Here is a 13338-nt window from a genome sequence, read left to right as displayed (position 1 = left end):
ATTATTTTAATTGTGACAAGAATGTGGTAGTAATTAAATAACAAAGCAACATGTGTGAGTGCGGGGTGGTAAGTGGGGATTTGACTAAGGTTGTCAATCATGGATGGGTGGACCTGATTAGTCACGTAACTATTCCTCCCCGCGCACTAAAAACGTTTGGAAAACTTCTTTACTTGGAAGAGGAGTCCACCAGCGGCTGTGCCCTCACAGAGGATACCTTAGCCAACTTTTTGGAAGTTAGGGCCGAAATAGTTTTTTTTGGACTTTTAATACGTTATCTCGTTTTCGCTGCGAGACAGGACTAGGTCTTCTTCTAAGGCTATAGACCCAAGCCATTGTTAATGGTAAAGGTCTATTCCTTGGATTTTTTCTTGTTTAGAGACTCTGATTTTTATCAGACCTAGAGACCTGTCAACCTGCGGTTGCCTATTGATTGCACAAGTTATGCCTTGGGTACAGGTTCTTTTGCTCAAGAATATATTGAAGACGAAGTGGATTGGGCTCTCCTAATTCTGGTGGCTCTGCATACCCAAGAAGCCCCACCTCCTTTATATGTAGTCCTTGGTCACCCCTTTGCAACTCCTACTTGTACAACAGGCTGTCATCGACCCTCTCGATTTGTAGCATCCTCCTCCTGCAGACCTCGACCTTCCAACCTGCGCATGGGCCAAGCCCACCTGCAAACGGTGCTCCTAGCCCTTCTCTACTGCAACCCGAGCCGCTCCCTTCCTTCTTGTCTCCTCTCACTGCAGTCGAGCTCCTCCTCTCTCTTCATCCCTTGATGGCTATCAACCCTCCACCAACCTGCACTCTCCCCTTCCCATGTAGCAGACTGCAGCCGTTCTCAAAACCACCACCCACTTGTCCTCTTATCCCTTAGAGCACTACAATGGCAGCTATGGATAGCGCTACTGCGTGGCTTTCCAAGTCCTCGTGCTTTTGGCGGTTCTGCTTCGTGCAGCCGAGCTTGTTTTTTATTTTAATTTTTAAAAGTAATCTCCAGCTCTACCATTTAAAGAGACTTGTCTGGCCTACTTTCCCACGTCTATGCAACTATCGAAGGTAAAAAAAAAAATTATTTTTCCCCTATTTTTCCCCATGCTATGGGTGTGCATAGACGTGGTAGCTATATATTATTTTTCTATCATCTCATTATATAGCTACCACGTCTATGCACACCCATAGCATGGCCTCGATCCCCGAGCTCCACCACTTTAAAGGAGTCATGCTTAACTTCCTATCGCGCTGCCACGAAAGAACCATCGCCGTTTCAAGTCAAGTGGAATATCATACATATGGTCGACCACTTGCTTTGAGCTCTGTATGCCATAAAACTCCACCATTTCCGAGACGATGGCCTCACAATATTTGCTGACTTGAAGCTGCAATTACTTTCCATGACTTCTGATTGGAAAATTGTTATCCACTGGTCTCGAAGCATCTTTGAGAGTTCTAGGTACCCTGATCAGTTGAGCTTGAAAACCACTTTTGATTTGTTAAAATCCACATTTGACATACACTTCTCGGCAGTGCCGGCCGTACCTTGAGCAATCGCACAAGTACTATACCACCCACCTGCTATCTTTCATGTTCTTGCTTTAGGCTTCTCCCTATGTCGACAGTGTTTGGCTGTACCATCATTGCCCACCCCATAGTTGAGCATTTATGCTCAACCACAACATTATTTATATAGAATATGATTGCATAAGATAAGAAAGTATTGACAATAGCTATATAATGAGATGATAGAAAAAGATAATATATTTATATTATGTACTTAAGCAGAAAGTGATAGAGAGAGGTATCATGAGTTGCAACACTCTCCTAGGTCAAATGGAAAGCCATAAGCTCTCCCAACCGTTTTTGGCACTCCACTTGGATCAAAATAAAGCCGTTGGCCGAAGCCATGAATCTGTAAAATATATGAAACCTGTGCTTGTAATGCATCTGTAAATTTGCACATAAAGCATGTTAAAAGCTCTCCATAACATTCCTTCACTTCAACCTGTATTGAGCAATGGTCTTCGTGCACATGATAAGCATCCCCATGCATATGAGAGACTCCTACAGAGTCCCAGGAAACCATACCAATATCTAGTGAAGAGGTCTTCATATCAAAAACTCCTTGCAAAGAGCATAGTATCTAGCATACAACTTGCAAAAAACCAACCCTTAAAAGCATAACCATCAACTCATCGGCACAAACCTGTTTGTGCATAGCCTGGATGTCTCTTGCCATCAATCCCAAGTCCATAGAGCCACCCTCGTTTTGACAGTTTTATCCTCTATTTCTTTCGCTGCATCCCAAACCTGATTTTCCGCTTTGACATCACACAACGGCTCAAGAAAAATCACATGTGCTTCGTGTTTTGACACTGGAGGAGGTGCAAGGCCTTGCTTAATTTGCATCATGGCCATAGCTTTAGCAACAAGCACATGTGACTCCTCATCTATACTAACCATTGGCTCATCAAACCCCCAATCAACTTCATCGTCAGAGCTTACCTCTACAGTCAGCAGAGCCTCACCATCCCCCAAGGCATAAGAGAGGGTTGCCCAACCCCCTGGTCTTGGACATCATTCATTTTTGTCTCGACTACTTGAGCAAATTCTAGCTTTGTATCTGCTTCTACAATTGGAGCTTCTGACACTTGCATAGTCGGCTTGATCTCCTCTATAACTTGATGATCTTTACCCTCTAATGAGACCTGAGAACCAACGGCATCTTGTGTCTCTTCTTCATGCATATCCTCATTTTTGCATCCTTCATCCTTGTCGATGAGATCCTCCTTTGTAGGCATGGATGTATAACATATAGGGGGCACCAATGAAACACAATATGGAACATAGCTTACCCATGGAGAACTTGCAACCACTGCATGTCAACAACTATGAACTGCTTTTACCTCCATTGCATGTTGCCGGGTAATTGAAACAACTGCATAATTACTAGGCTTGAGCAACCCATCTCCAACTTCTTCTTTGTCTTTCTACTCTTCACTTTGGCGATATTTACTACATCCTCATAGGCTTCTACACCAGGAAACTCCACCTTTTCTTGAATCTTGGGATGTAAGCACTCCAAAAAGCTCTCTAATTTGAAGTAGTCATTGCCTCGGGACTGTGTAGCAGCTTCTAATTGTAGCCAAATATCTTCAAATTGTTTTAAAAAGGTTGAAAACTCACCACTTACATCTTGCTTCAAGACCTTCAATTTTGCATCTAATTCTGCAAGCGAAATCCTCTGCTCGAAGTCTGCAATAAACCGAGCTTGAACCACCTTCCATGACTACCGATCAGGAACTTCCAACACCTCGAACCAAGCTTTGGCTTTCCCTCGCATCACCAGCGGCATAGCCCTTGGCTTCGTCGGTCACTATCCGCATCGACAACATCCAGAGCTCCACATCTGACATCCAATCTTCAACATTTTGCTCACCTTAGAGCACTAACTCACAATCTGGCACCATGTTATTGCACCACGCCATTACTTGAGCGATCAGTGTGATCCTCATTGGGGGCACCACAAGATGGAAGGGGGAAAGTCGGAAAACACCCTAAACATAATATGATTGCCTCTATATAGCCCAGCGATTTCACAGACCCCTATCCCCTATTTAACACATACACGAGGACCCACTCCTCTAACAATTACTATCCAAGCCCGTACCCAACCATCCTAGACTTCACATGTCATGTTGCCAAGCATATCCCTATGGATTCCATCTATGCCCCTTGAGAACACCCTCACCCAAAGATATGCTTTTGAAATTTGACCAACACATAGGCCCTTAACAAATCTCTGGCATACCATGTACTTTTATACACTCGACCCCCACTCTAGAACTATGCACACATATCATATGATCTCTACCCTTTGCACACATCACATTCACCAACACACATACGTCGACAAATAGCATAGATACAAAAACATGAGAAGAGATTGGCACAGATTTGAGACAAGATTGGACTAATATCAAGGGAGGATTTTTAGGAAAAGGGTGTACAATAATGGTACTTCCAATGATACTTCAAGCATGCTTATAGTGATCTCCCTCTTTTGATTTCGTTCGACTCCTCAGACATAGGGTGTTCCGCTTTCCTTGGTCTCTCGGCTCTATTCTCCTGCTCGCACCATATTATTCACCCTCTTGAATTGACCCTGAAGCCTCGACCTATGTAGCCCCTCCTTATACCTTTGAAACCTGCACTCTAAGTCCCCTTTAGGATGTGGCGACGCCTCTTGACCTGCACACCAGCCCTTCAACTAGCTCTCCTCTGTCTTGTTACGTGCCAGCCCCTTGACAGCCACCAATCATGCTCCTCTCCTTACCTGCTCACGGCTCTCCTAATTCTGGCGGCTTTGCGTACCCAAGAAGCCCCGCCTCCTTTATATGCAGCCCTTGCTCACCCCTTTGCAACTCTTACTTGTACAGCGGGCCGTCATCGACCCTCTCGATTTGCAGCGCCCTCCTCCTGCAGACCTCGGCCTTCCAACTTGCTCATGGGCCGAGCCCACCTGCAAACAACGCTCCTAGCCCTTCTATACTCCAACCTGAGCTGCTCCCTTCCTTCTCGGCTCCTCTCACTGCAGTGGAGCTCCTCCTCTCTCTTCATCCCTTGACGGCTATCAACCCGCCACCAACCTGTGCTTTCCCCTTCCCATGCAGCAGACTGCAGCTGTTCTCAAAACCACCACCCACCTGTCCTCTTACCCCTTAGAGAACTACAGTGACAGCTATAGATAGCGCTACTGCGTGGCCTTCCAAGTCGTCGTGCTACTGGCGGTTCCGTTCCGTGCAGCCGAGTTTGTTTGTTCTTTTAATTTTTAAAAGAAATCTCATTTAAAGAGACTTGTCTGGCCTCGTTTCCCACGTCTATGCAACTGACTAAGGTAAAAAAAAAACATTATTTTTCCCCTTTGACCTCCGTACTGCCTGCACACCCATAGCAAGACCTCGATCCCGAGCTCCACCAATTTAAAGGAGTCACGCTTAACCTCTCGTCGCGCTACCATGAAAGAACCATCACCCTTTCAAGTCAAGTTGAATATCATACATATGGTCGACCACTTTCTTTGAGCTCTGTATGCCATAAAACTCCACCATTTTCCGAGACGATGGCCTCACAATCTTTGTTGACTTGAAGCTGCAATTACTTTCCGTGACTTTTGATTGGAAAATTGTTATCCACTGGTCTCGAAGCATCTTTGAGAGTTCTAGGTATACTGATCTGTTGAGCTTTAAAACCACCTTTGGTCTGTTAAAATCCACATTTGACATACACCTCCCGACAGTGCCGGCCGTACCTTGTATCAAGAAATCACACAAGTATTATACCACCCACTTGCTATCTTTCATGTTCCTGCTTCAGGCTTCTCCCTAGGTCGACAGTGTTTGGCTGCACCATCATTGCCCACCCCATAGTTAAACATTTATGCTCAACCACAACATTATTTATATAGAATATGATTGCATAAGATAAGAAAGTATAGACAATAGCTATATAATTAGATGACAGAAAAAGATGATATATATTATGTACTTAAGTAGAAAGAGATAGAGAGAGATATCATGCACTGCAACACTCTCCTGGGTCAAATGGAAAGCCATAAGCTCTCCCAACCGTTATTGGCACTCCACCTGGATCAAAATAAAGCCGTTGGTCGAAGCCATGAATCTGTAAAATATATGAAACCTGTGCTTGTAATGCATCTGTAAATTTGCACATAAAGCATGTTAAAAGCTCTCCATAACATTCCTTCACTTCAACCTGTATTGAGCAATGGTCTTCGTGCACATGATAAGCATCCCCATGCATATGAGAGACTCCTACAGAGTCCCAGGAAACCATACCAATATCTAGTGAAGAGGTCTTCATATCAAAAACTCCTTGCAAAGAGCATAGTATCTGGCATACAACTTGCAAAAAACCAACCCTTAAAAGCATAACCATCAACTCATCGGCACAAACCTGTTTGTGCATAGCCTGGATGTCTCTTTCCATCAATCCCAAGTCCATAGAGCCGCCCTCGTTGACAGTTTTATCCTCTATTTCTTTCACTGCATCCCAAACCTGATTGTCCGCTTTGACATCACACAACGGCTCAAGAAAAATCACATGTGCTTCTTTTGACACTGGAGGAGGTGCAGGGCCTGGCTTAATTTGCATCATGGCCATAGCTTTAGCAACAAGCACATGTGAATCCTCATCTATAGTAACCATTGGCTCATCAAACCCCCAATCAACTTCATCATCAGAGCTTACCTCTACAGCCGGCAGAGGCTCACCATCCCAAGGCATAAGAGAGGGTTGCCCAACCCCCTGGTCTTGGACATCATTCATTTTTGTCTCGACTACTTGAGCAACTTCTAGCTTTGTATCTGCTTCTACAATTTGAGCCTCTGACACTTGCATAGGGCTTCATCTCCTCTATCACTTGATGATCTTTACCCTCTACCGAGACCTGAGAACCAACGGCATCTTCTGTCTCTTCTTTATGCATATGCTCATTTTTGCATCCTTCATCCTCGTCAATGAGATCGTCCTTTGTAGGCATGGATGCATAACATATAGGGGGCACCAATGAAACACAATATGGAACATAGATTACCCATGGAGAACTTGCAACCATTGCATGTCGACAACTATGAACTGCTTTTACCTGCATTGCATGTTGCGGGGTCATCAAAACTACTACATAATTGCTAGGCTTGAGCAAACCCATCTCCAACTTCTTCTTCGTCTTTCTACTCCACTTTGGCGATATATACTGCATCCTCATAGGCTTCTGCACCAGAAAACTCCACCTTTTCTCGAATCTTGGGATGTAAGCACTCCAAAAATCTCTCTAATTTGAAGTAGGTCATTACCTAGGGACTGTGTAGCAGCTTCTAATTGTAACCAAATATCTTCAAATTTCTTTAAAAAGGTTGAAAACTCACCACTTACATCTTGCTTCAAGACCTACAATTTTGCATCTAATTCTGCAAGCGAAATCCTCTCCTGGAAGTCTACAAAAACCGAGCTCGAACCACCTTCCATGACTACCGATCAAGAACTTCCAACCCCTCGAACCAAGCTTTGGCTTTCCCTGTCATCACAAGCGGCACAGCCCTTGACTTGGCTAATTCGTCGCGGTCACTATCCGCATTGACAACATCCAGAGCTCCACATCTGACCTCTAATCTTCAACTTTTTTCTCACCTGAGAACACTAACTCACAATTTGGCACCATGTTATTGCACCACGCCATTACTTGAGCGATCAATGTGATCCTCAGTGGGGGCACCACAAGATGGAAGGGGGAAGTCGGAAAACACCCATAACATAATATGATTGCCTCTATATAGCCTAGTGATTTCACAACACCCCTATCCCCTATTTAACATATACATGAAGACCCACTCCTCTAACAATTACTGTCCAAGCCCATAACCAACCATCCCAGACTTCACATGTCCTGTTGCCAAGCATATCCCCATGGATTCCATCTATGCCCCTTGAGAACACCCTCACCCAAAGATATGCTTTTCAAATTTGACCGACACATAGACCCTTACCAAATCTCTGGCATACCATGTACTTTTATACACTCGACCCCCACTCTAGAACTATGCACACATATCATACGATCTCTACCTTTGCACACATCACATTCACCAACACACATACGTCGGCAATTAGCATAGATACAAAAACATGAGAAGAGATTGGCACAGATTTGAGACAAGATTGGACTAATATCAAGGGAGGAGTTTTAGGGAAAGGGTGTACAATGATGGTACTTCCATTGATACTTCAAGCATGCTTATAGTGATCTCCCTCTTTTGATGTTCGTTCGACTCCTCAGACATAGGGTGTTTTGCTCTCCTCGGTCTCTCGGCACTATTCTCCTGCTTGCGCCATATTATTCACCCTCTTGAATTGACCCTGAAGCCTCGACCTTTGTAGCCCCTCCTTATTACCTTTGAAACCTGCACTCTGAGTCCCCTGTAGCCTGTGGCGACGCCTTCTGCCCTTGGCGGCCACCAATCGCGCTCCTCTCCTTACCTGCTCATGGCTCTTCTAATTCTGGAGGTTCTGCATACCCAAGAAGCCGCGCCTCCTTTATATGCAGCCCTTGGTCACCCTTTGCAACTCCTACTTGTACAGCAGGCCGTCATCGACCCTCTCAATTTGTAGCGCCCTCCTCCTGCAGACCTCGGCCTTCCGACCTGCTCATGGGCCAAGCCTACCTGCAAACGGCGCTCCTAGCCCTTCTCTACTGCAAACCGAGCCTCTCATTGCAATCGAGTTCCTCCTCTCTCTTCATTCCTTGACGGCTATCAACCCTCCACCAACCTGCGCTCTCCCCTTCCCATGCAGCAGACTGCAACCGTTCTCAAAACCACCACCCACCTGTCCTCTTACCCCTTAGAGCACCACAGAGGCAACTATAGATAGCGCTACTGCGTGGCCTTCCAAGTCCTCGTGCTACTGGCGGTTCTACTCCGCACAACCGAGTTTGTTTTTTCTTTTAATTTTTAAAAGTAACCTCCAGCTCTATCATTTAAAGAGACTTGTCTGGCCTCGTTTCCTACGTCTATGCAACTACCGAAGGTAAAAAAAAAACATTATTTTTCCCCTTTGACCTCGGTACTGCCTGCACACCTATAGCACGGTCTCGATCCTTGAGCTCCACCACTTTAAAGGAGTCATGCTTAACTTCTCGTTGCGCTGCCACGAAAGAACCAACCCCCTTTCTAGTCAAGTTAAATATCATACATATGGTCGACCACTTGCTTTGAGCTCTGTATGCCATAAACCTTCACCATTTTTCGAGACGATGGCCTCGCAATCTTTGCTGACTTGAAGCTGCAATTATGTTCCGTGACTTCTGATTGGAAATCTGTTATCCACCGGTCTCGAAGCATCTTTGAGAGTTCTAGGTGTCCCGATCAGTTGAGCTTGAAAACCACCTTTGGTCTGTTAAAATCCACATTTGACATACACTTCCCGGTAGTGCCGGCCCTACCTTGTATCAAGCAATCGCACAAGTACTATACCACCCACCTGCTATCTTTCATGTTCCTGCTTCAGACTTCTCCCTAGGTCGGCAGTGTTTGGTTGCACCAACGTACAAATGGTTGGCTAGGACATATGTAAGGAGATAGGTAGGAAGAGCTTGAACTGTGGCGCATGCCGATCTTTTCAGACCATCCGTCAGAGCTCAAATGGGCAAGTTATGGGCCAACAAAGTTTTCAGGGGGGCTAGTTGTGTGACAAATTGGCCGTCTCGATATGCGTGCTACCACGGAATTTTTTGAGCTCGCCAAGGTCCTCAAAGGTTGCTTGTGATACGGGGAGTTAGCCGAAATTTATGGCTCATTGGTTGGAGTCACGGGCACTGAGGTACGCCCAATTCAAGTTGACAAACGATTTGCAGTGGTAGTGAATCGGGATGTTTTCCTACTTTTGCGACTTGCCGCTCAAGGGTGTGAGGTCATCACGACACGACAAAGTTCTTAGGGTTTGGAGCTGACAGATGGAGCTCCCATGTGGCACGATAAGGAAAAATTTTGTGGCAAGACTAGCTAGGAACAGAGTCTCTTTTTGATTCCTCGGGAACAGGGTCAACGCGGTGTGATGGTTTACGACCATGACTGGTTTTGGGCGCCATCCTTCAACAGAATTTCTAAGTGGGAGATAGGAGTTTTCTGGTCAACGAGCAAACAACTCTAACCAGCGTGATCGTCAAAATGGAATTGGAGCTGATCTCTTCAGATAGCTGATTCCAGTGTTAGAATTTAAGCTACTAATAAGTCATCAGTTCATTTAGTGAAACTGGAATAGAGAACGGAGACTCGACTTAAATAGTTATCTGAAATGAAATAGTATACTGAAATGAGAGACATACTGGACAACTGGAAAAGTGTTTGCAGTTTCAGATTCATAGTCCAGGGACAACTAGTACAAGGAGTAATGCTTGAAGCTTAAATGATTACAACAGTAATGATTACAAGGTGAAGTTACATGCGAAGAGATTGTAGCTCAGAAATACTTGAAAGCTGTAGGGAGGCATTGTAGCATGACCTAATCACAACCCACACAAAATTATCAAACCCATGGATCGGCAACCCGGCTTGGGCATGGAAGCACGAGCATCGGATGAATAGAAATAGAGGATTCAAGAGATCACCTCTCCAAAGCAAGTAGAGATTAGCCATGGCAAGACTAACTCTAAATATACTAATCACTAATCTAACAACTCCTACACACATCAGGTCCACCGAAGTCCGACTTGCCATAGACTACAAACACCAAGCACACACTAATTACCACATGTCAATCAAGACACTTCATCAATAGCTACACACACGAGGTGAATGGTGCTAAAGCTTCATAAAACCTATCTACACACAAGAAAACAATAGGGCACACACACTAATTACAAGATTAAGACCCAACTTAATCAACCTAATTAGTGATGCTAAATCTCACAAATCGAATGCTTGTGGAAGAATAGGAGTGGTTAATAGCAAGAAGTACATATCTCTCTCAAATCTAGAATAATGCGAGTGTAATACTACTCCATGACATAATGAAATGTAGAGAAGATAAGACTAATGAGAAAATAGGAATTAGATTAATCAAGAAGAGCTTACTCTAATTACAATAGTTAGCACTAGACTCTCAAGCATAGACATCAAGCTCAAGACTAGGCCATAGAGTGAACACTCAAGAGAGAGGGAGCTCTCAAAAGTGGATCCTCAAGAATGGATACTCAAGAATGAAGCCTCCTTGCATAAAGGCTTCCTTTTAAAGGCTTTCACCACAATCCCTTCTACTATGGGTTTAAGCTTGAGCCCTCAAACTAGCATTTACAACTTTGGAACTCCAATTGGAAATATTATGCACAACCATAGTATATCTCCCGCTTGATGCATATTCGGTGTAGTCTGTGTTAGCCGCTGCTAACATTCCCCCCTTCCTAATTTGGTGCACGTCCTCCTGTGCCGGTGAAGCAAGACACAGTGACATGGTAGAAAGAAAGTCCATGGAAGAAATGTTGAGCTGCAAAATATAAGAACAAGTAATGAGCATCAAAGGCCAACAAGGATACAAAACATGACTTAAAGAAAAAAAGCACCTAAACTATCGTGAAGATCAAACCACTTGAAATTTCAGTTTTATGCATGAAACACAAGTAATAAATTATGACCCTAGGCTAATGCAAGTTCATAAACTTACTAGCCTAAAAACTATGTGACCAGTATTAATAAATCATTCAAGTCTATCATGTCTATGGGCTGTAAAAAAGCTCCTAATCTATTAGTACATTGTCAAAGCTTTTTGAAGCTCATGGAAGTTTTGATTTTGTCATTTATTGAAAAAATTAAAGCACAATACAAGGCTGCCACCCCAAGGCAAGTCTAGGTGTGACTCTCGGCTCCTTGAACCTTAAGAAGGTGTTCCAAAAGCCTACTAGCCTACCAAGGCGACGGTTAACCCCTATCAGCCCAGGGCATCGGTTTAGGGCCTTGACCAAGCGAGCTAAGGTGATTCCCCTCGCCTACCAAGTGCCAATAAGGCGCTAGGCCTCACATAGACACAACATAACATATAAATTTTCTTTTCATGTGTCTTCGTAGCATTTTTGCTACTTTTTATTGACATTTTTTTTCTTCATTGATTCATTTTTTAGCACTTTTTTGTTTCTTCCAAGATGAGATGCTAATGGCAATTGGACTAAAGGACTAAATCCTAATCATAGCCATAGGTCATGTTAAAAATGAATGGAGTATTAAGACTATGGCTAAGAGTATAAGACTAATGAGAAATGAACCTACATTAATCTAAGGTCAGGGCCAATTACCTATGATTAGCACATATAAAACCTAATTTTTTGATGAGTTAATATTCACAAAGCAAAGTCTTGAAACTTTAATATGCCTAGCTTTTGAACATGAAAGAATCATAGCTTAGAAGCAAAAATTACTCAAGCCAAGCATAGAGAATGGAGAGATAAACAAAAGAGAAAAATCATGGAAGGATTACACCTATTCATGCTCTTTTGTGCATTCTTGACCCATCATCCCCTTTGAGTAGAGAAGTCTCTTGATCCTTTTTATTTGCAAAAGAACCTTTTTGAAGCTAAGTGTAAACACAAGCTACAAAAGCCACTTATTGAAAGCCAAAAGCACACAAAAACATTAATGAAAACCTAAAGCTAGGGTCTTGCATACCCAAATTTGCCAAAGGAAAAAAACCCAAAGGAAAAAGGTGCCTTTGGTTATGCACAAGATGCTCTTTGTAGCAAATTTATGCATAAATCAACCATGAGAGAGAAAATTGCTTCTAAATAAGCAGATTTTGTAATTTTTACCATCTCTCATGCATGGTTCAAAGTTTGATTAATTTGTAGCTCATTGAAATATGGAATTAAAAACAAGCCAAGAGCTGAAGATAATGCAACTTTAATGAAATGAAGTGGCTCTTCAAAGCCAAATTTCACAATTTAAAGCTTTTCAAAAAGTTGGCTAACACCTAGCTCACATGAAATTTTCAATTTAAGAGCAATCTATGAGCTAGAGATGACTGCAACTCGATGAAATGAAAATGAGTGGCTCTTAATAGCCAAATTTTGTACTTGAAAGCTTTTAAAAAGTTGCAATTGGCAGTAGAGGTGTCTTTTTTTTTTTGTGTGTGTGTGTGTGTGTATTACGGTTGAGTCACACGAATATTCTCAAGAGAGGGGAAGCAAGAGAAGAAATCTTTGTGAAATGATCTTACATACATATTCAATAAAAATCACAACAATACTTTGGTGTAATTGAACCTCAAAAATCCACTCTTAATGGGTCATTTTGATGCTTCATATACGTGCCCACTTATCATGAAAGAATAAAATCATCACAGCTAGGTCACGCTTCATACACAATCACAATTAAAATATATGAATGCTCACACATCCATTGCAATCTTGGAATTCAAGTTAAGTGAACAATGCTCATATGAAAATCTAATGAATACATCCTCTCGCTTGGAAAAACCAAACCAAATTGGTAATCATTGCAAGATGAGTTGCTTATATACCTTATGCAAAATCACTCAAACCTAATTTAGGTTTGTGAAGCTACCCACATTTGATTATTGTCTTTTCAAATGCACAAATCATTGAATTCTTTAGCATATCCAATTGAATTGGCATACACATCAATGGCAATAAAATCATCCTCAATTGTATACAATTGAGTCATACCAAGTCATTTGATCATACACACCAATCTTTTAGGTCTTTCTATCATCATGATTAGTAGTGGCACCAATCATTCATTTTCTCATTTGGTAGAT

The 13338-nt window shown here is 42.9% G+C and overlaps 2 protein-coding genes and 1 pseudogene across 2 annotated transcripts; 1 reads left to right on the top strand and 2 right to left on the bottom strand.

The window, feature by feature from the left end:
- Positions 1–1910: 1910 nt before the first annotated feature.
- LOC147424338 (uncharacterized) lies at positions 1911–3488 on the bottom strand (annotated as a pseudogene).
- A 381-nt stretch (positions 3489–3869) lies between these two features.
- On the top strand, positions 3870–4731 carry LOC147424337 (uncharacterized). Its single transcript, XM_086500539.1, has one exon. It carries the CDS (start codon positions 4321–4323, stop codon positions 4723–4725), a length of 405 nt encoding a protein of 134 aa, XP_086356665.1. The 5' UTR covers positions 3870–4320; the 3' UTR covers positions 4726–4731.
- Positions 4732–5584: 853 nt separating this feature from the next.
- LOC147424336 (uncharacterized) lies at positions 5585–6420 on the bottom strand. The gene is made up of 2 exons (XM_086500538.1): positions 5977–6420; positions 5585–5717 (listed from the first exon to the last, which is right to left on the bottom strand). Exons 1-2 carry the CDS (start codon positions 6418–6420, stop codon positions 5631–5633), a joined length of 531 nt encoding a protein of 176 aa, XP_086356664.1. The 3' UTR covers positions 5585–5630.
- Between the last annotated feature and the right edge of the window lie 6918 nt (positions 6421–13338).

The sequence above is a fragment of the Adiantum capillus-veneris genome, chromosome 25, assembly GCF_014529385.1.
Source record: "Adiantum capillus-veneris isolate H3 chromosome 25, ASM1452938v2, whole genome shotgun sequence".
Taxonomy (NCBI): domain Eukaryota; kingdom Viridiplantae; phylum Streptophyta; class Polypodiopsida; order Polypodiales; family Pteridaceae; genus Adiantum; species Adiantum capillus-veneris.
This window is presented reverse-complemented; position numbering and strand designations above follow the sequence as displayed.

Bases quoted from the DNA above. Each gene is read 5' to 3' on its own strand.
- LOC147424336 (XM_086500538.1), bottom strand. From the start codon at position 6,420: ATGCAAGTGTCAGAGGCTCAAATTGTAGAAGCAGATACAAAGCTAGAA. The intron at 5,718-5,976 runs GTTTGTGCCGAT...GCAAATTTACAG, and splicing joins TCCAGGCTATGCACAAACAG to ATGCATTACAAGCACAGGTT.
- LOC147424337 (XM_086500539.1), top strand. From the start codon at position 4,321: ATGCTCCTCTCCTTACCTGCTCACGGCTCTCCTAATTCTGGCGGCTTT.